Source organism: Solea senegalensis, linkage group LG1 (assembly GCF_019176455.1).
Source record: "Solea senegalensis isolate Sse05_10M linkage group LG1, IFAPA_SoseM_1, whole genome shotgun sequence".
NCBI classification, from domain to species: Eukaryota; Metazoa; Chordata; class Actinopteri; order Pleuronectiformes; family Soleidae; genus Solea; species Solea senegalensis.
The window spans coordinates 28,453,082-28,474,068 of record NC_058021.1 but is presented as its reverse complement, the minus strand read 5'-3'; the positions used below and the strand labels follow the sequence as shown (position 1 = coordinate 28,474,068).

The window sequence follows — 20,987 nt, the reverse complement described above, 5'->3', positions numbered from 1 at the left end:
GAAAAGGAGAAAAAGTGGAAGTCCACAGAGTCTCATCGTTGAGAGACTTTAAAGTGCTTTTGTAGATGTGAATCAGTAGTGGAAGTGTGTGATTCAGTGATCTGTGAAGGCACAGTGTGGGTCGTTCTCTCTCTCTCTGTGGTGCGCAAATCTGAGCAAGCCCCTCCAGCGTCCTTGGATGTGACGTTTCGGGAATCCCTCCAATACTGAGAGGAGTCCACAAAACCCTCTCACTTCTTGTACAGTTCTCCTAGTGAGGACACTTGGACATGGTGCATCCCCTAACCCAGGGGTCTCAAACTGGTGGCCTGGGGGCCACATGTGGCCCTCCAATCGATTTCATGTGGCCCTCCAAACAATATCAAGTTGTAACGAGTCATTTCTATTTGTTTTTATTTTTAAATTAATAGATTCATTTTGCATCATAAATATGTTTTTTTTATTGTTGCATATTAAAACAAGCACTTATACTTTGAAATGATCCAATCCAACTTTATTTGTAAAGCACAAAACAAAGTGCTGTACAGAATAATGGATAAGACAGAAAAAAAAAAGGAATTTGAGTTTGAGCTCATCGTCCACCGCAACTGCTTTTCCTAACTGGCCTTTACCCACTAAGTTTGAGATCCATACACCCATCATCAAACTAAATGCCTAACCCCTTAACTCTTAACTTAATTCTAACCCCAACCCCAAACAAGCATTTATGGAAAGTCTTGACCCTTAAACCCTTTAAAGGTGTGACATTACGTGAGGACTAACCAAAGTGTCCTCAATTCCACAATATGACCTATAAGAAGCTATAAGAAGCAATGACACAGACAGATCTCAGTAAATCAGTAATGCTTTTTATGTTTTTCTATATGGTAAAAAAAAATCTTAAAACACACAAATAAAAAACAAGTTCAACAACCCATTTGAAATAAAAAGAATGTGAAATAAAATAAAATAAAATTGGTTTGGCTGTGATTGAACAGAGTTGTTGGATTCACCAATCCTGAAGTGGATCTTTATTTTGCTCTTTTTTTATCAATGCCATGAGCCTCACCAGCTCCCCGTTTCAATGGTCGTCCAGGTGTCGAATCTGAAGAGGACGGAGGAAATAAACAAAGACTATAAATCACAAACTATTACAATGCAACAACCTTGTTACCCATTCTCTCCAATGTCAACAAACATACCAAGTTGCCTTTCAATCTCCGCCAGCTGCTTCTTCATCTTCACCATATCTTCCTCCTTTTTCTTTGTGTCGGGAGAATTCATGTTTTCTAAGTGGTTATTATGATCATTTTCTGCCGCCTCACTCTTTTCCACAGCTCCCCGGTACTGACGGAGCAGTTCTATCAATGACAGGAAGTAACAGAGAGACACTGTAGCACAAGAAGGCGGAGCAAAATGAATCCAAACGACTTGATTATGCGAGACGGCACCTTTTTGCTCCTGAAGAATGTAGTATTGTGGGGGGTGTGGGGCTCCAAACACTGGGAATGAGTTTGTTGACGGGGCTTTGTTCTGCAAACCTCCAAACTTGCCCATGGAACTGATCCTGTCCCCCTGCCTGGTCAGTATGGTGGGACATTGAATCCCAGTCTGCACCACCTGTGAGTACATCACATTTAGAGGAACAGCAGTAATACATATGGCATTCTTCTTTTAACAGCATGCATCACTCACCGAGCGTCTGTAGTTGTTCCCAGAGTGCAGGTCATCAATCAGAATAGTGTCTCTGAGGATGTTTTTAAATACTGCAAAATAAGCACAAGAGGTACATTTATTATTTCATGATTTTAACGTGTTCCCCCTCACCGATCTTCTACCACTTTATCCCCCACGCGGGTCGCTGGTGCCAATCCCATTTGACATAGGACAGTTACCCACCAATGAATCGCAGGGCCACACAGAGACAAACAACCATTCACTCTCACTCTCTTTACATCACAGAACACGGGTGGTTAATCCACTGTCCTGAATTAGAAAGTATCATTTAGTGACTGAAATCCTTCATATGGATGTCACACCAACGTACCAAGCAAGGCAGCACTTGAAAACGCAGATTTTCTAAGGAGAACAAACTTAAGTTTCCAGCCACAAAAGGCAGTGAGAATTGTGGCAAACATTGTTAATGGTAGACTTTAAGCTATTCTACCAGTTGTGTTACATTAAACAATAAATACTATATGAAAATACAGGATCAGACCAAGCTTTGAAACATGGAAAAAAGACCACCACAAGAAATACTTGAAATAAATGAAATGCAGTGAAAGAAAGAAAGAACACCGTTTGCTCCAGTGATAGTACAATAAGTGACAAAAAAAACCCCTATAGTTGGATACCAGGTAGCACCATTCACCAGTTGTGTGTGTGTGTGTAAGACATGAAGAAAATATCATAACAATAACAAACACAAGAAGATATAAACCATATAAATCCTGTACTGCACTGTAGTGTAAATCTGAGCAGCGGGAGGGAATCCATTTAAGACAGCTCACCGATGTCACAGCTCTCCTTGTCCTGAAGGAAAATCAGGTGTTCTCTTGCGTGGACCGGGTTTCCAACGGAATTAAAGAGCATCCGGCCATTTCTTATGTGTGGCAATGTTCTGCAAGCAATTCAGGTTTTTAGCGAAAATGACTGAGCATTGAGATGATATCTTGTTCCGACAGAAGCTAAATGAAACAAGCTTTAAAAGGCTGACAGCGTTGTTAAAAAAAGATCCTGCGTAGTTTCCATTAGTGTTCACCTGCTGCCAACTTTTCTTTTACCAGGAGCCAAAGTTATACAACAGGACAAGAGCAATTCCTCAGCCCTACAGTTGCTACCATGTTGTGCAGTCACATAAGGAGTCATTGGTCTTCCACTGAAGCTTATTCCTTGACCAGGGAGCAGCAGCTGTTATGAATTACTGATAACTTCCTTAGATGTGAGGGGAAATTTACCCACTACGCTTTTTTTTTTTTAGATTTGTGTATTCCTTTCCTTAAAGGAGGCTTTAGTAGCAGAACATTAATATACTACTCATGTTTGTACAAGTGTTGAAAAGCTTTAAAATCATTATTGTAGCCTCACAATAAGCCTTTGATATGAATTTTAGGTAAGCTGAGGTCATTTAAGAAGGTCGTCATCTTGCGTTGCGATGTAGTGCGGTCCAAACGGACAAGTATAAGTTTAATGCAACAAGAATGATTTCCTTTCTTGTTTGTGAATGCCGCTGTAGTTCCCTGACACGCTTAGGTAAGACTGTTACTCATTTTTACACACTGGACTTTTTAAAATTGATGTTTGGTCAGAAAATGGTAAAAAAGTTTTTCACAGTCTTGCAAAAAGGTGCACTGACGTCTTTTAAATTACTGCTGAACAATCTTTTGGACATTTTGTTGTAGTCTGCATTTTTTTAAATCACAGGAGACGCAATATTTGTTAAAGCCCAAATGTGTGTCAAAATACAGAGATATTTACAGATAAATACAGACGGAAATCATCTTTGTTTTACATAGTCATTTCACAGCTATCACTTTAAATATCAATGAAAATGAGAGTAAATATGTAAAAGTGACCAATATCCAATCATATTGCAATTGCAATTTCAGTCAAAAATAATTGCACTTGGATATCGTAAACTATAATCGCTCACACAATCAGGGAAGCTACACAGACCACAGAAAACAGGACTCAAAGCGGAAATCTCCAAACTCCAAAAAACTCCAAACCTAAATCTCTTACACAATAGGACAGACACTGAACTTTATTAAGAAGATAAGCCCAAACATTTACCTGCTCACTTGTGGCCTAAACATGCTCTCGAGGGCCATGACCTGCTGCCTGCCCCCAGTGTCTTTGTGGATCCGTTCAGCTGCCGCCAATGTTCTGGTGACGACACAATCCATGTCACCCCGAATGTGCCAGGAGATGACTCTAGCGGCAGCGTCATCTTGCACATGGGCCAAGTGACCGATCTGCAGTCACAACATAAAGGATTATCAAAAAAAAAAAGAAGAATGTTTGTATGCCTCTGCCGACCGACCATTTCAATCAACAGATTTTTTCCCCCCACAATCAAATAACGCACGATAATCTTCACCACTTTCACGTCTTTGCGGTTGTCTTTTTCCCAGTCAGCTCCTAGTCACGGTTTCCTTGACTGACACTGAAGATGTTTAATATAAAAAGTCATTCTTTCCTATGACCTTACCTTTCCCAAAACATCCTGCTGCCCACTGAAGCTGTCTTGCACGGAGCAGACTCTATTTTGTCCTTGCAGAAGCGCTTCACTTTCATTAGTCTTCTCCATCAAGAGTGTGTCAATAGCAGCAATCTACAAAAGACGAAAATAAACAAACAAAAAGACACATTTAACACGGTTGTGTTTCGTTTACTGTAAGTAAAACACTAAATAGCAGCACTTTGCCGAGGATGTGCTGATCAAAGACTGAGGACAAATTGTCCACAGACTGTACTGCAAGAACATTTCCATTTGTCATCAGGTATAAAGCATTAAGATGTGATTTAAGATAGCAAATTCTTTGAATGCACATTCGGTAAATACAGTCATACATACAGTACATAATATTAAATACAAGCTCCAACATGACGTATGGAAAGAAGTGACACTCACAGACGGAGACTCTGGCATTTCCACATGTTTCTGCATCAGCTGATCTCTGATGACAACCGCTTTGTTAACTGCAGCGAGGTATTTGTCTGGTATGAGAGAAATCATTTCTATTAGATACAAAGACATTCAAATGCGGGAAACATGCTACACAGACATGCAAATGCATCATAGGTGTTTCTCTTCAACTGATGCCAAGACACTGAAATCCTACCTCTGAGCATTTTGAGGAGTTCCTTATAATCATCAAATACTTCTTTCAGCCTCTCTACAGAGAGACTGAGCTCTTCTTTCTTCTTCAGCAGTCCAGACATCTTCTGTTGGTTCACCGCATCTACTGTAAAAGAGAAACAATATCAAACACAAATATTAAGAAGGTTAGTTTCAGCAGAGAAGAAGTGCAGACAGATGAATTATCTTTCACTTATGTGAATATCCCACAATCATCAAACCCGACCTCATAACAACAAAACGATCTGTAGCAGTGTCTGTAGATTTGCTGGTCTCACAAGTGGTTAATGCTGTATAACTTCTTAAGTAGTAACTCCAACAATACATAAAGGCTTATGTTTGATTGTCGCCTGGCGGTACCAACACCCCACAGAAGACAATCCAGGCTCTTTTAGTTTGTCGTTCAAAGCCGGTGGAGCGCTACCAGACCAGGGGCGTCCCTGTCTATCTTCAAGAAGCCCTTGAAGACCTAGCTCTTCCAAGAGCATCTTCTATCCTAGCACTAACCCCCTCCACTGCACTTGGACCCACTTCTCCACTCTCACCCTCTGTCAGTCCACTGTTCCTATCTAGTGGATTTCTTTCCAAGACTACGTCTATGTAGCTTATTCCTCTTTTGTAAGTCGCGTTGGACAGAAGTGTCTGCTAAATGCTTAAATGGAAATAGAAATATATGAAGACGTCAATAAGCAATTTCCGGGTTCACACGCAAGGGGGATATATGAAATATCAGGTTCAGCCAAATCTGTTTTTTAGGTATAGTATAAAAAGTATTAAAAAGGATTGTTCAATTTTAGATTGTCAATTGAATATGGAAAGATGTTATTTAAAAAAAAACACAAAAATTTCATACCATAAAAATGGAAGGTGAGCTTAAAAGGAGCCAAAGGCGTGGGAATCGCAGGCACTTCCGGGTTGAAGAGGAGAGTGTACTGACTGCCGTTCTCACCGGGGCTATTCTCCATGATGGACAACCTCTGTGAAACAGTAAAAGTACAATTATCATATGTAGGGGCCTTTCAGTGCAAACATAAATCCTGCTCTATGTGGAGGAGATACTCACTCTGATGTGGACCTCTCCTTGCACCATATTCATGTGATATCTATTAAGTTTGCCATCAAACAGAGGGGTTCTTTTGCTGCTATCATCACTTGCTATTGAGACAACCACCCTCCCCTGCAGGTCCTGTCCAGCTGGGTTTTCATAGGAGTCCTGAAATCGACAACTCAGTTGAGCCAAGCACAGATTTAAAATCCACATATGCAAGTGAAAAGCTCAGACTGACAGCCTCACCATGATCCTCAGAATCAAATTGTTCACCAATGTGCGACTGGCAACGTCTGTGCTGCAGGAAACAACTGGGGCCGGTGGCTGGACGGTGGGTCCCAGTCTGACAGGCTGATTGGCCATCACATTTATGGGTATCTGTGATACAGCATCATTACCTTCATAGCAACTTTATCATTAAACAGACAAACTACAACAATGTTTCCCTGTGCTCTGAGTGTTTGAAAAGTGTCTAGAAGTGCAGCACTTCACAGACTTCACTTCCAACCAACCTGATCACTGTGCAGGTTTTCTGTCTGGCCGACATGCAGAGAAAACTGGATGGTGCACTTTCCGGTACGTGTTGGGATTACTTTATCTCTGCAATAAAACACATACACAAATACCCCATTAATTTTGGCAGCCCGTGGCCAAGTGAAAAGGGAACTTGACTTGTAACCGGAGGGTCGCTGGTTCAAATCCCCACCTGGTCAAAAAAAGGGCTGGGGTACCCCTGAGCAAGGTACCCAACCCCCAATGCTCCGCAGGCGCTACTCAGGGTGGCAGCCCACTGCTCCTAATTCTAGGATGGGTCAAATGCAGAGGAATACTTTCCCCAAGGGGATTAATAAAATTAAATTCTTCTTTTTGTTGTTGTTATTGTTATTATTCCTTTACATCCTGCAGATAAGGGTCTGTGACATGTTCGCAGCATGACCTGATTTACGGCATGCTGATTACTGGTTAATCAGAGACAAGGAGAAGGTGATGGCCATGGAGACCAGAACAAAAACACAGCAGCAGTTCATCAGAGAGGAGAAGGATAAAAGACAAATACAACATGGATGTAAATGCTCAGCGTGGTTTCATCCATTTCGTCGCTTTGTCACTTTTCACTTGCCTTCTTGTGACAAAATGTGTTTTCATGATGAGACAAACTAGATGGACCTCATGTAGTGTGAACTCGAGCATGGATACCAGTGGCGGCCTGTCCATAGAGGGCGCTAGGGCGCCGCCCCAGTCCCAGCATCATCTAAAATAATTTATAAAAATGTGGAAAATTTAAATAAACGCGCTACACATTATACAGTCTGTGACTAACGTGTGTAATCTGCATTCAAGTGCAGTTTAAAAATGTTTCTTTTGGTTCGTGCTTTTTGTAGTGCCCAAATATTTTTATTACCAGCAGCCACTGATGGATACCCGACCTACGCCAGTCGGGACCTGATGAGTCAGGCAGGGTTTGGTCAAAAAAGTCAAACTGGCAACCCTTCAGTTACAAGCCATGTTCCCTTCCTGCTTGGCTAGCAGCAAGGCTCAGAGAAACAAAATACAAGAGGCGTGTCGGTTTCGTCAATATTGTTTTAGGTTTACACACAGAAACGCGGCCTGTGCTGCACTCTAGTGTGAACTCACAGCAACTGCAACAGAAAGGATCTTACCTAAAGTGGAAACAGTTTCTCCTGTCATTTTTCATGGGCACACTACACTTGAGCTCAGTGGCCTGGAAAAAAAAGAAGAAATCAGCAGGTTTAAAATAACACAAACAAAAATCATTGACAGACTCTTTTTGTGATAATAAATCCCTCACATTGTGACGTTCTGATGGCTCTCCCTCCCACAGAAACATGGACACAGCAGCTGGTTTAAAAGTTGTCATTGGGATTCCTTCATCTGACATCACAGTCACCAGGAACACTGAAAGCACACACAGCTGCCCTTAGTTCACTGAAAAACAGGATAAACCCATATCTATCCTCTGTCGCTTGTACTCGCTCCATAAAACTTTAAAAATCTAGAGACATTTCCAGTTAAATCTCTGGCCAAAGGTTTGTTGTCTCCATAGTAACCACACACATCCAGCTCTTTCACTTATCCCCTTATTAGGCCGTCCTAATTGTTATATACACATATGTCCACTTTTGTTTGTATCCACATCTGTGCTATGAATTGATCAAGAGAGCAACAGGGAGAATGTGTTTCGTTCCAACAGTTGAAGATGATATTTCAACAACATATCATATGCAACAAAACAGAAGCGTGTAACGAGAAACAAGTATAAACTAGTCACAGTGAAACAAACTGGTTTGTGTAAGAGAAGAAATCAGAGGTGGAGACCTGGGAAGGTGCCTCCAGCACGAATCTTGGCTGTGGTGTCATACTCCACTAACAGCTTCACTGGTTTGTTGGGATCCGGTAAAACAGTGAGATCCACTGATGGACCAGGAATGGGTTTGTTGTTGAAGGAACCTCTAAAGTCCAGCTGATAGGAGCCCCTAGTGGACAAACAGGGTAACAACACTGGTAACTGTGACATGAAGGAAATAGCTTTTTTTTTATATACTTAAACATAATAATGCTCACTCACTTTGGTCCGCTCACACTATCTACAGTGAAAAAGACTTTTCCTTGTGAATTCACTGGTTGCGAGGTAACTGGTGTCGTCACCTAAAAACAGCAGTAAGATCCCATGACAGTTTAGTGTCATTATAATGTAAAACTCAGTAGATTCTGTGACCGTGAGCGACATTATATATTAGAGTAAATGAACATGACTTGTAAGTGTTTGTATTCATTGTCAAGTTAACCTTCAGTGCTGGCAGTGAAGACCTCAATTCCACCACAACCCTCTTGTCTGAAGAGGTGTTCCCCCACTTGTCAAAGAGTTGGACAACAAACGGTGTGGGGATACTATGGTCATTTACCACCTGCAAAGGCTTGGACATAAAAAATGGATACGCTTTAATGGTTAGTTAGGCCTGGAAAACACAAAACTGTATAATGCTATAATAATGGAACTGCAAGCTTACGAAAAACACTTTCTTACCTCCTTAGGCCCACTGACAAGTTTAAGGTGTGAAGGATCTCCAGCAGTTACTTTAATTATGACATTTGCCATGTAGCTCAGGTATTTGAAGCGCATCTCTCGGATGCCAGGTGTCCCTGTCTGGAAACGTATTCCTGCCACCTGGATAGACCTACTGCTCTCCTGATTTTAACAGAGAAAGAGAGAGAGACAGAGAGAGTGTCACATCAATTTTCTGTTCAGTTCTGTTCTGTTTCGGTCCCGATCTGGTGTGAGGGGTTAAAAGAATTCTAATGGCATCGGAAGCATCAGAGTCTTTCAATTTCCGATTTCAAATAGTACGTACTGTATTAACAAGCTAAGTAGATTCCGTCTTCTCAGCCATGACTTACTCCGCAGGTTTTTAAACAACAAGTGTGTGGTTTTCAAAAACTGGTTTAAAACTAAACATCATTAATAAATCAACCACAAAATCAAATTTTTCTGTTCAGGAATGCAAGAAAATAACTCAAATTTGACATAATTCTAAAGAAATAATAATGTGATTCACAATGTTTTCAGTTTTTTGTGTATAACAGTAAATTAGAAAAGTCATAAATACAAACATAGCTTCTACATACTGGTGTATTAACCATTACAGAAACGTAAAAAAAAAATATTGTACTGAGAATTAAAAATACTGTTAATTTAGGGCAGCTGTGGCTTTGGGTGTTGGTGTACTAAATTTGTTAAGCACATTTTTAAAACATTATTCATTGAAATTCCATTCCCACCTGCCATTTGAAGGTGACATCAAATTTGTCCAGTCCCTCAGCTTCCACAGTCATGTGGTTGACACATGCGGACGTTAATGTCTTGGTTGGATTTTTATACTGGTCCACAAGTTCCAAGTCTGAAGATAGGAGAAATGCTGTGTGTGTTGCCTTTTGGGAAATCTACAATTATTTCTTTTTCACTTTTGTGTCGTGACTTTCATACTCACTGAGGTTTTCAGATACAGTTTCACCCAGCTTCACTGGGTTTTGGAGCTCCGTTGTTTTGAGGCTTGCTGGATCATCTGGATGAGGTCTGAGAATGAAACAAGCAAGGATGCAAACACTCTCACAAGAAATAGATACACAACTTGATTTGTGAGCTTCAGAGATGGTAGTATCAAGATATAATGAACAGAACCAGGTGAGCAGTTTCCTGGTTTCTTTATTGACCTTCTTATCCAATACTTTAGCAGGGGGTACAATAAGGCAAATTTCCCAAAACTCATTTTTCCTTTAAATTTTTCAAACACTGCATCAAGGCTCTGAGTTGGGCGTGTACTTACACTATCGTAAAAGAGACAGACACACTCTCTTCCTGATAGGACACCAGGCAGAACTGCTCATCTTGCACCTGCTTGGACACTTGTACAACAGGAAGCTTCCCCTGTGCAACATCTTTCAGATTAACATGTCTTGTCCAGTTGACCTAAAACAATATAAAACAAACATTCATAACTTGGTTCTTGTTGTTTTCTTGGAGTACAGCAATGCATTGCATGTGTAAGACACACCTTGATCTTAGAGGCTATTTCATCAGTGAGAAGAACCTGCCTGCCAGCCTCATCATACAGCTTATAGACCAGTTTCTCCAGTGAGCCTCCAGCCAGCCACTCGATCCTTTCCTTGTCCTTCAGCTCTAGATTCTCATCACCTTGACTAGACCAGAGCTTTATCAGGACCACTCTTTTACTGGGCATCACCTTCAACTGCACCGAGATTTTTGCTACGGTTTTTGAATTCTAGTGACGTAGAAAACAAACAAGTGACGTTGAAAATAGATGATACTACACTTTTATTAGAGAACGTTACATTACACAGAAAACTTAAAATAGAGTTTGTTTGTTTTTTACTTACAAGTATCTCAAACACAACTCTTAGCATTTGTGGTTCTCCCGTGGTAAATTTAAGTTCTATGGGTTTTGTCACAAGTTGGCCTGCTCCTGTGCGACTGCAGTCAATTGCTGCAGGAGGAAGGCCATCAACCTACAAATCCATACAGAAAGGAATAAGGATAAAACCAATGAAACAGGGACTGAATACTTACGATTTCATAAAATGATACCAGTCACAATTTTCACAATAATAGAAAATTAACATGATCAACTTATCATGAGTCCATGCAATTGCAATGAGCGACGACATCATAATATTGTCCGATCCCTAAACCTCACAACCACTAAAAGATAAACACTAGGGAAACCCTAATCCCAGCATCAATGCACCCATACCTTGCATCGAACGGTTTGCTTGGAGTGAGCGGTGATGTTTCCAGCCTCATCATGAATTTCAACATCAAACCTGGCAGGGTTTCCATTCTCTAATATGAAGGACTTTCCTTCTCCCTTCACATGGAGGGTGTGTGGGTTACCTGGAAATCATTAAAATCGAGTGCCGAGTAATTTATGTGTTCCCTCAGCAGTCAAAGCTTTTCCCATTAAACTAATCAATCTTTTAGTTCAACACAGTATAATAAACAAAAACTCATTTAACACAACTGGCATTTAGTTGTTAAAGTTACTGTGAATCAAGGATGAATCTCTCAGCTATTTTATTATTATAAATCAACAACATTTATTTTTCTTACCAGGCAGAAGGCTGATCTTGGTTGTCTGTGTGTCTTTTTTCAGGCCAGGCAAGGTCACTTTTAGATCATATGTCTGCAAAAGAAAACACAGGATGAAAAAAATGTACGGCTGATGGAGAAAATCTCTTTTTTGCAAAAATGAATGTTATGAGGTTATGACTCAGCATAGCAAAGTTCTTTCACAAGTCTGACCTGGGATTGTTGGTAATTCAGGACTTTTCCTTTTGCTTTGACACCTCTGATGATCAACTTTTTCCCGCAGCTGTCCACAGTCTCATAACTCAGAGCCAGGTCACTAAAAATGACAATGATAATGATCCATCAACTGCAAAACGTAGCACATACGCTCAAACAATTCATGAAAATGACGTTTATGAAAAAAAAAAAACAACCCTATATTGCAAAGCAATTGGCTGAGTTTGTATTTTTGGTTTTCTTGATGAGCCGTTCACTGAAAGCAAACTCGACAAAGCTGGAGATTTAAAACAACAGAAAGTAAAGCTGCACAAGTCATCACAAAAATAATCAAAATATTAATAACCACTCCAAAAAAAAATAAAAAAATACCACAATGCAGCTTATGAACATGAGGTGAAGTGACCCACCTGCATGCAAGTAAAGGTTTTAGACCAGAAGGAGGCACCGCTGAGTTTCCATATGCATCTTTTAGCTGCAGAGGAATGTCGAAAGGCACCCCTACACGAAGAGTGGAGCTCACTCCATCCATAACAAAAGCCTCAGCACTACCCTCTAAGCAGGAAAAGGGCAGCAGAGGACACGGTGGGTTAGGAAATACAGAAATGATAAGGAAAAACAACAAAACACTCAGTGCTCTGTACCTGTGATATTAAACCGGAGTTTGTAGCTTGGAAGTTTTCTGCCTCCAAACATTGTGTCGCTGGTTTCATTTATGATGGTGGTAAGACACAGGGTATACTTCCCCGGGTTAGTCAGTTTCTCTGTTTGCAAAATTGATATCAATATTATGATCAACCCATTCAAAAAGTAACCATGATTGGCAAGAAAATGACAAACAAATAAGAAACTTACCAATCTTTCTGAACCCGAAACCCCACTTGGCTGAATGCTGGGCAGCAAGACTGACAATCTCTTCATCATTTTCATCACCTACTGTACATGTTACAGTCAAATGGAAGAGGAACAAAAAGACAGAAGGTCATGAAAAGTAGAAAATAAAATAAAATTGCATAAACTCTTTTTCGAAAAAATCCTTATCGAATGTTCGGTTTTGCTGGATCGCTACATGTTTTTTGTAACTTTATTTCCAGATTCATTGCCAGACTCTACTCCGTACCTTACTATTTTACTGTGGTACCCCCAAAGGAAAGGGTGCCACAGTACAGCTGGGGTTATTTTGAAACCGTTCCACTCTGGAAACACAGCTATAGTTTGCTGCCTGGGACTGACTCAGATTTACTTCTGGGAAACCAACTTGTCAGTGAACTCAGACGATTGTTGTGCTTAGTTACCGTGCTGAACTAGCGTTAGCTTGACGCTCAATTTGATCACAGTCTTCTGGTCCACTGCTGGCATCCTTGACATGGAGTCTCCTTTCTTGTTTAGTATTTTGACTGTGAGTGCTCCTGAAATATCAAAGTAAAAACTGAATCAAACATGGCATAACGGCATATAATCCATATTTTTTTTTTTTAAATACATTTTTCGGTGTTATAACGTTCTGATGGAAAGCAATGACTTGTGGCTTGTGCTGTGCAGTCAAAAAACATTTTACCTAAAGGAGTCCCAGCGGGACGAACACCATTCTGTGGCCAAGGGTTACCATCAGGCCAGTCCACTTGTAGCAATTCTGGTAGCCTGAAACAGCAACACAAATAAAATTCATAATCACTGAAGCACAGCGCAAATAGCGGAGCCGATTGTGCTGTGTAAAGTGGTCTTGCTTTGTGTTAGAGTGTGCAGAACATTTCCCCAAGCTGATTACTCACTTGTTCAAGTCATTTTCAATGTTTTTTTTGATGCCTTCGTCAGTAGCCGTTCTGTCAATCTTTGAGATGGGCATGATTTTGGTCCTGTTGTAAAGTGCTTTGGGTTCCTAGGGATTCATTGATAAGTCAATCTCAAGTAAAACACTAAATATAAATGGGAGTCAAAGCAAAGCAGCTTTCCTGCTTTGTTAAAACCTAATAAACTGTAAACAACATATACAGCAAATCAAAATGTGTCGGTTGTTTTAAAATGACGGACACAAAATAGAACGTTCACAAGCGCACAACCCTCATTTAAACACACATTGCCACATTCATTCCTTACCAGGGAAATTTCGACTTGCCCTCCCGTGGCAAAGACATCTTTGTCATGATCTCCATAGAGCAAAAACTGTATTATAGTACCATGTATAATGGGCTGCGTTTTCTGAGACTTCACCTGCACGAATAATCATTGACATGTATATTAGAATAACGGCAATGCACATTCATTATGTATGCATAGACAGTCATGAAAACAAAACAAACAAAAAGATGCTCACAAGTTTGCCACGTTCGTATGTTCTTCCATCCAATTCAATGGCAGTGAACTTTGCCCAGGGATGCTGCATTTTCTTAGTGGGCACATCATTTCGCGTGATGATTCCCGAGAAGTCCAGGAACTTCACTTGCTTGTCCAACTTCTCGTGACAGTACAGTAACCAATCCAGGAACTGCCTATCAACGTTTCTTTGTTCCTGTAGAAATGTATCCTCTTTAACTCAAACAAATGGCTTCAAGCAGCATTAAAAGATGTTTGACCACTAAAGGGAGGAAATGGCGTGTTTCCATCAAGTGGAACAGTTTGGTACAGAATGTATTTTTTTTGCGTTTCCATTAGCAATAGTACCAAAACAACTGGCCCCAACTACTCAATTTTTCAGTTCCCTTCCCTTTTGGGGCACCAGAGTAATGGTACAGTATGGGTGGAGCTAGACCCACGACCGTCAGCTGATTCTGCGACAGAAAAGCTTCACTCCCTTGCAACCGGTGTTTCTTCAACGCCTGCACAGTCTATTCTGATACAACAGAGAGACAAACAGCCACAAATCAAGCAGAAAAAAAACCCAGCTGCTCAGTTGTTGTTCATTGACGTTGCACCGGTACAACGTCACGCTACGTATCTCACTGACACAGCCATTGGGCACAGTGGACATTGAAACGCAAGCGTGACCAAGGGCTTTACCGCTCCAAACCGTACTGTACTGTACCAAACCAAACTGTACCAAGATGGAAACATGGCTAAAAAGGCTATTGACTATTAGACACACAGCTTCATCAATTTGAATTGGTTTACCTTGACTTAATGCTAAGAGGTATGAGACTCACGCATATTTTAGATTAGGCCAAACATTTTTAAAAATCAAACCTCGTTGCTGTAATGGAAGAGAATAGATGGACAGAAATAAGTAGGTTTATGCTCACCTGTCCATTCAAAACACGTGTGAGGATCGTGTCCGCGCTCTTCACTTTCTGCTCCAGGTCAATAAAGGTGAGCTTGTTTGTGCTGACCTGGAATTTGTCATTAGCAAACAGTACCCCCGAAAACCGACCATAACACTCTTCAGGCACCTTTGATCTTTTTGTCCAGGAACACCAGTCAAACCTGCCACAAATGGACAGCAACCATTTAGAATATCCAACCAAACAACTGACAGCCTAGCCATTCCCATTTAAACTTTCTTTTTAACTTTTAATAAACTTTCACAAATACTGAAATAAGATGCCTTATATTCTTCTATGATTAAAATGAAAAAAAAAAAAACTGCATTTACTCAGAGACTGTGGTGTAAGGTATGAGCCGTCCATTCCAGAAACACTCAAAGATTTGCCTCTTTACTCTCGTCTGACATCGGACTTCGACCTCATTTTCATCATCTTCCTCTTTCTGAGGTCCTAAAAAAAAAATAACCATGATGAAATTCATTTAGACCAAGTATATAGTATGTTTAGTTTTTTAAAGGTTAATTACCTGGCACGGTGTCTGGGTCTTTAGGGTAAGTCTCCCTGTCATAAAGGAAGGGATGATACCGAATAAGTCCCTCCACTCTGCCGCCATCTGGAGTGGTGGCTTTGAACTCAAATGTGGCTGCAGCAGCATTTATGTACAGAGTCTGCATGTCATTGTCAATTTCCCTGAGATTTATAGCACGAGGAAATTTGGGAGGCTTTTCCTGCATGTTGACCTGATGTAAAAGGGAACAGCAAGAATTTCTTAACCAGGACACAGAAGAAGACGATCAGCTGTTCAAGACTACCGTCTTACCTGAATATCAATTTTTGGGAGATTATCCAGGTTGGTATGGCTGCTATTCATATCATTTCCACTGGCCCCGTGGATGTAGTAGTGATATGTGTGACTGAAAAAAGAAATCAAAATCAAACCTCTTGGGGACTTTGGATTATATTTGGAATCATGTGGATGAGTTAATTTACGCTAGATCTCTGGTCCACTGTTGGAAACTGTCTTTCAAATAGATCAAATGTTCAGGTGGGATTCCCGTGATTACTACGGCTGTAAAGCTTTCCTTCCCACGCTCCTCAGCGATCACTGTGTGGATGGAACGGTCATTGCTATTAACCACATGCGAGGAGTCACCAGGCTGCAAGAGAAAGATGAAATACCACAGTACAAATAACTATATCAGTTAAAGTTACAATTGGAAATAAAAGAAATTCATCTGAAAAGAGGCCTTTACCTCCCTGTTCTTGATGATCCCTCCGTAAACATCCTCTTTGTTCTTTTCTTTTCTCTCAAATTCTTCCTTTGACAAAACCAATTCGTGAACATCTGGGGAGCCGGCAGGTTTACTTATCATCTAAATGAACAAAAGACATGGCCACATTTGTCATTATTCCTGCTGAAGGGTGATTGAAACAGAAAACAGCACAGTGTGAGCCACTTTATTCATTGAAATGGGAACATTACATGGACATGGATTCTTTAATTTGAAACAAAGAATAACACAAATGTCACAGTCTTTCCACAGTTGATCTGATCGGTTACTCTCAAGACAATAAAGTCCTTGCAACCGAAATAATTAGTGTTGATATCATTCGCCGGTTTTAGTGTAGTAAAATATCAGCATGGTGAGTCTATTCATTTCAGACAATAAGTGGTGCGAGATGCAGAGAACACTTGGTGACTCACCCTGACTGAGTCACCAATGTAGAAAACAGCTTGTTTCCCTCCAACTCCAAAGTAGGATATATCACTGTTGAGACTTCGAGGGACAGGATCAGGACGAAGATACTCCTCTTGCTGACTGTAGTTAGGAAAAACAAGAGAAGACAGAAAGCTCATGTATCATACTGCACGCATAGCTTTGACAGTCACGTGTCACCTGAATTTTTGAAGTCAAGTACACCAACTTTGCAAGTGTGCTCTTTGCTCGGGTAAATTTAGAGAGTCTGTACACGGCCCAATTTTTGAGCTGCTTAGAAGTCATCCCACGTCCGTTATCCAGGACAACGACGGCAGGTTTCCCAAGACTTTCATCAAAAAGCTGAAAAGAGAGATGTTTTACAGGTGAAGGATTGATCTCTCTCGCTCTCTATCTGAACATGACAATGGTAAAAGGGTCATAGGTCAAACCATTCTTATTTCTATGCTCCTCATTCCTGTGTTTTTAGCAGTGGCTGACAAAGCGTTGTCGATGAGCTCAGCAAGTGCATAGGCTACGAAAAACAAAAGAGACAGATTATGTTATGAGATAGGCTCTCTATCCATCTCAAGCAATCAAACAGAGTCATCAATAACTTGTTTTTAAAATTATGTTAGCACTTACGTAAAGGTTTTTTGCCCTCGCTCGCGTAGTACTCATGAATGCCACTCTGGATCAACGTTTCAAAATGTGGCGTAAATTTGATATGCTCCTCCACTGCCACCGGCAAAGGTTGGTTCTCATTGTGCAGCAAGTAAAGGGTTTCACCATCCTGAAGCTCTGCTACAATTTATAAAAAGAACCAACACACACTGTTTAACTGTTAACTGTTTAACTGAGAGTCAACTATGAACAAAGTCACCAAAACTTAGAATAAATGAGGACATCTTTCAGTACTAACAAAATACTGTTAAAAATAAATCAGTTTTATTATCTTTTCTGTAATATACAGAAAGATTTGTGTATAACAAGAGCCGATTTACTCACCAAACTTGTCAAAATCCAGGACTGTTCTGTCTGTTGTGGCCAGCACAAGTATCTCATGTTGATGGATTGAAAATATCTATGCAAAAAAGTCAAAAGTGACTACTAGATTTAGAGATCTTAAACCCTGTCCACTCTGTTGCAATGTCCCTGTCCGAGTACCTAGAGCATGCAAAGTCAACATATACGATCCATGCGGTCAACAATCCTTTGATTGAATTATTTTTGTTTACATTCATATAAAAAGTAAACATAAAGCGAAACCATTTAACACAAATGTACCATTAACTGAAAAGGGAATAGGCTAAAGCATGTTATTTTGCCTGTCCTGTACAATACAAGGGAAAAACAAGAAAATCAGAAATGAAGAGAAAATGCATATAACATTACACTTACAACTATAGTACTACACTTTCAATTCACTAGGGCTGTAAAGTCCTGGTCGACTGGTCGATTTCTGAGTCGATAAGTTCTGGAGTTCTGCAGTACCACAAGTGGCCACCATGACAAAATTGTCTTCAAGGCAGAGGGGGCGGGGCTCTATTCAGTTCTTATAATACATCCATATGTGAAGGAGGTGGTGATACTGTGATAAGTAAACTGGTGTGCCTTAAAGCATGGTGTAAACATTAACTAAAATAAATAGTTCAGAACTGTCTATGAACTTTACTTGACAAAACAAATAGCACACTCTGCATGGCGTGTTGTGTTACAACTAAGTCTAATTATCTAAAGTATTGGAAAACAATAACCGTATTCATATATTATTTATTAACCACTAAAGGCCTATTTTATACTTTCTCATATACATATACATTTACACAAAATCGCAGATCTACAAGCTTACATGCTTACTTACTTAAATACTTACTTGCATGTTACTTGAGCCCTGCAGCTGTATAAGAGCCAGATTTTCCACAGGTTTTTGTGAACTGAAGTCCCATAATCCCACAACAAAAAGCCACTTAGTGGTCTAAATGTGGTATCTGTGGCACCGCTCTGTCTAACTGATTGATGGGTGAAATTATTTCACTCTGATTTAAAACATACTAATACTTCCAGACCTCCCTCGTAAACGGATAAATATGAAATATAAAAAAAAGTAGAAAAACTTGCCTTCCGCAGACATCTGAGAAAGTCGTTATAGTCCAAGCCGCTGGTTTCCAGATTTTTTTTTTGGGAAACCGAATTTGAGCGACAGTCGCAAACATGGATCATCCTCCGGGAGAGGAGACGCTGCACGCCCGCTTTGGACATCTTCTTTTTGACACATGTATTGTACTTCAATCGATTTTCTTCTTAACCTCTTCCTCTATCGACGACAAGGGTAGAGGATAGACCTGCGAATGTGGTGGGCGGAGACAAGTAATTTGTTAGGAAAAGTAACTTACGTGCTTTGCTTATTTACATGTTCGGGTGGCTGGCGTGAATTTCGTGGGAGGGGTGGGTGTGTGTGTGTGTGTGTGTGTGTGAAAAATGTCTGACCGTGCTACGTTCGCCGTCTGTCGTTTAAACTGTGATTCCAACGGTGCATGTGTCGTAAAGTTGTTGCTGGTCGGCGGCAGAGTATGATATTTCTCCCATTAGAGACAAATTTAACATAACTGTATTTGATGTGATGTTAATAACTTGATAATACCGGCAATTGAATCAGGAATGTCCACGACACAATTGCAGTTCAATATATATGTGAGATGTTTTAGATGTATTGGACTGGAATTATGACTAGTTAGCATTAGCTACCTCAAACTGGAACTACGGATAATCAGAATTCAGTTGCAGATATATCTTCAACCTTATAAACATGAAGTGAAACATGTGAAACGGATACCAGTTAATGATAGCATTTCTGTTTTACCAACATTACGTGAACGCATCAAGGTTTCTACGGAAGCTCACGAGGAAATATTGTCGTACGTTTCATTTTCTCAGAAACACTACCGAGGAGCTTGTTTTACTTGTTTTACTTTCGTTTCCTGGGAGCCGAGGTTGATCGGACACATTTTCGTTGGTTGCTGGATTGTGTGAGTGTAACTGTGAGAGATCTCCTGCGTCACTGATGGCTGTGGTCGCGCAGAGCAGCCGAGGCTGGGTTTTAAACGCATGCTCCCTCATTGATCGAGGATATTCGCGCTGCGCCCGACGGACACAGGACGCAAAGTCACATGTCAGGTGTCGTTTTAAACGACAATGTTTCCAGATTTTAAAAAGCCATGGCAGTGTAAATGTCCGAGCGGCAGCTGTGGATGCAGGAAACACGGAAATGTTGCAGAAAACAAACAAACCACCAAAGGTAAATGAATCCGTATGTCATGTTCAAACATACCCAATGGTGCCAAAGATTCTTCAACAGCTGCAGATAATAATAACAATAATAATAATAAAAAAATAATGATGATAATAATAATGACTTAGATTTATCATACAAAAAGTTAAATATTAACTTAAGCAAATATCCAACACCTGGCATTGTCACCCTGACTGCAACAAGGCCACCCACAAATCAATTCAACCTGACGTTATAAATTGTTACAACACAGGAGATTAAGTTGTTAAACTAATGATAATGTGCTGTTTAAACTTTCTATGTCTCTACAATCAAGTACAAACCTCCATGTTACTTTAACTAATCAAACAGATAACATTGAATCAAGCCACCTAACCTCACATTAAATCAACATGTAACACATTTGTTATTTGAACTATAACAATGTTGACACAATTCATAACCAGTCAAGACAGTGGATGACAGCAACTTTTGAAACGCAATAACTTGATTTCAAAAACTTGTCACAATAAATGTTATGACAATAAACAATGTCACATAACTCGATATGGGTATCATATTGTGCAGTGTGTTTAAGAGTAATGTGACCATCAGTGGTTTATCGTTTTTATTCATATCCTCGTCATTGTTCACAATTTTGAAATTAGCGTAATGACAAGGTCTTTTTTAAAGGCATAGATGTCATAAACTGGAAAAATCCAAAGAACATACCCAATTGACAAAGTTGGACAAAGTACTCAGAGTGGAAAGTTCCACCAAAGCTGCTTTGCAGCATCACTACACATAATCCTGATCAAGATCACCATCAAATTCTAATAATTTCTTCCTTCCAGAAAAGTGTTTATTAAAATTTGTAATTACATTACATGTCATTTAGCAGACACTTTTATCCAAAGTGAAAGGGAATTGAGTACAACCTGCCAGGGATGGAGTTGAACTTGCGACCATGAACTCTTTTGCACACAGGGTACCGGTCTTAACCACTGAGCCACTCCAACCGCACTAATTAATGTT

At 40.1% G+C, this 20,987-nt stretch overlaps 2 protein-coding genes across 6 annotated transcripts in view; one reads left to right on the top strand and one right to left on the bottom strand.

The window, feature by feature from the left end:
- Positions 1-826: 826 nt before the first annotated feature.
- Positions 827-19,142, bottom strand: smchd1 (structural maintenance of chromosomes flexible hinge domain containing 1). Of its 4 annotated transcripts, none has more exons than XM_044044781.1 (47): positions 18,803-19,141; positions 17,690-17,765; positions 17,327-17,485; positions 17,134-17,216; positions 16,911-17,044; positions 16,690-16,804; positions 16,238-16,357; positions 15,975-16,141; positions 15,805-15,898; positions 15,511-15,724; positions 15,314-15,434; positions 14,964-15,144; positions 14,042-14,236; positions 13,825-13,938; positions 13,500-13,606; positions 13,286-13,368; positions 13,023-13,136; positions 12,583-12,663; positions 12,372-12,491; positions 12,138-12,282; positions 11,725-11,827; positions 11,533-11,605; positions 11,177-11,316; positions 10,803-10,931; positions 10,460-10,687; positions 10,232-10,374; positions 9,896-9,981; positions 9,687-9,805; positions 8,935-9,096; positions 8,696-8,824; positions 8,476-8,555; positions 8,226-8,383; positions 7,699-7,805; positions 7,550-7,611; positions 6,401-6,488; positions 6,135-6,266; positions 5,904-6,053; positions 5,694-5,817; positions 4,824-4,943; positions 4,613-4,698; positions 4,190-4,312; positions 3,772-3,953; positions 2,490-2,599; positions 1,675-1,745; positions 1,431-1,599; positions 1,182-1,340; positions 827-1,084 (listed from the first exon to the last, which is right to left on the bottom strand). In XM_044044781.1, exons 1-47 carry the CDS (start codon positions 18,941-18,943, stop codon positions 1,011-1,013), a joined length of 5,871 nt encoding a protein of 1,956 aa, XP_043900716.1. In that variant the 5' UTR covers positions 18,944-19,141; the 3' UTR covers positions 827-1,010. The 4 variants fall into 4 exon arrangements, with proteins under 4 accessions (XP_043900716.1, XP_043900707.1, XP_043900698.1 ...); XM_044044772.1 differs by having other exon boundaries at positions 4,824-4,946; positions 12,583-12,660; XM_044044763.1 differs by having other exon boundaries at positions 4,824-4,946; positions 18,803-19,140.
- A 17-nt stretch (positions 19,143-19,159) lies between these two features.
- The window catches only part of mettl4 (methyltransferase 4, N6-adenosine), a 26,077-nt gene continuing 24,249 nt past the window's right edge, over positions 19,160-20,987 (top strand). The window contains exon 1 of one of the 2 annotated variants that reach the window (XM_044044862.1): positions 19,160-19,979. In XM_044044862.1, coding sequence (XP_043900797.1) covers positions 19,746-19,979 — 234 coding nt within the window. In that variant the 5' untranslated portion in view covers positions 19,160-19,745. The remainder of the gene's footprint in view (positions 19,980-20,987) is intronic. The other variant, XM_044044866.1, reaches the window with a different exon arrangement.

Coding starts and splice junctions, on each gene's coding strand:
- smchd1 (XM_044044763.1), bottom strand. CDS start 18,943: ATGTCCAAAGCGGGCGTGCAGCGTCTCCTCTCCCGGAGGATGATCCAT. Junction 16,358..16,689: donor ACATTGGTGACTCAGTCAGG/GTGAGTCACCAA, acceptor TTGTTCATTTAG/ATGATAAGTAAACCTGCCGG. Junction 1,085..1,181: donor GGAGATTGAAAGGCAACTTG/GTATGTTTGTTG, acceptor CGTCCTCTTCAG/ATTCGACACCTGGACGACCA.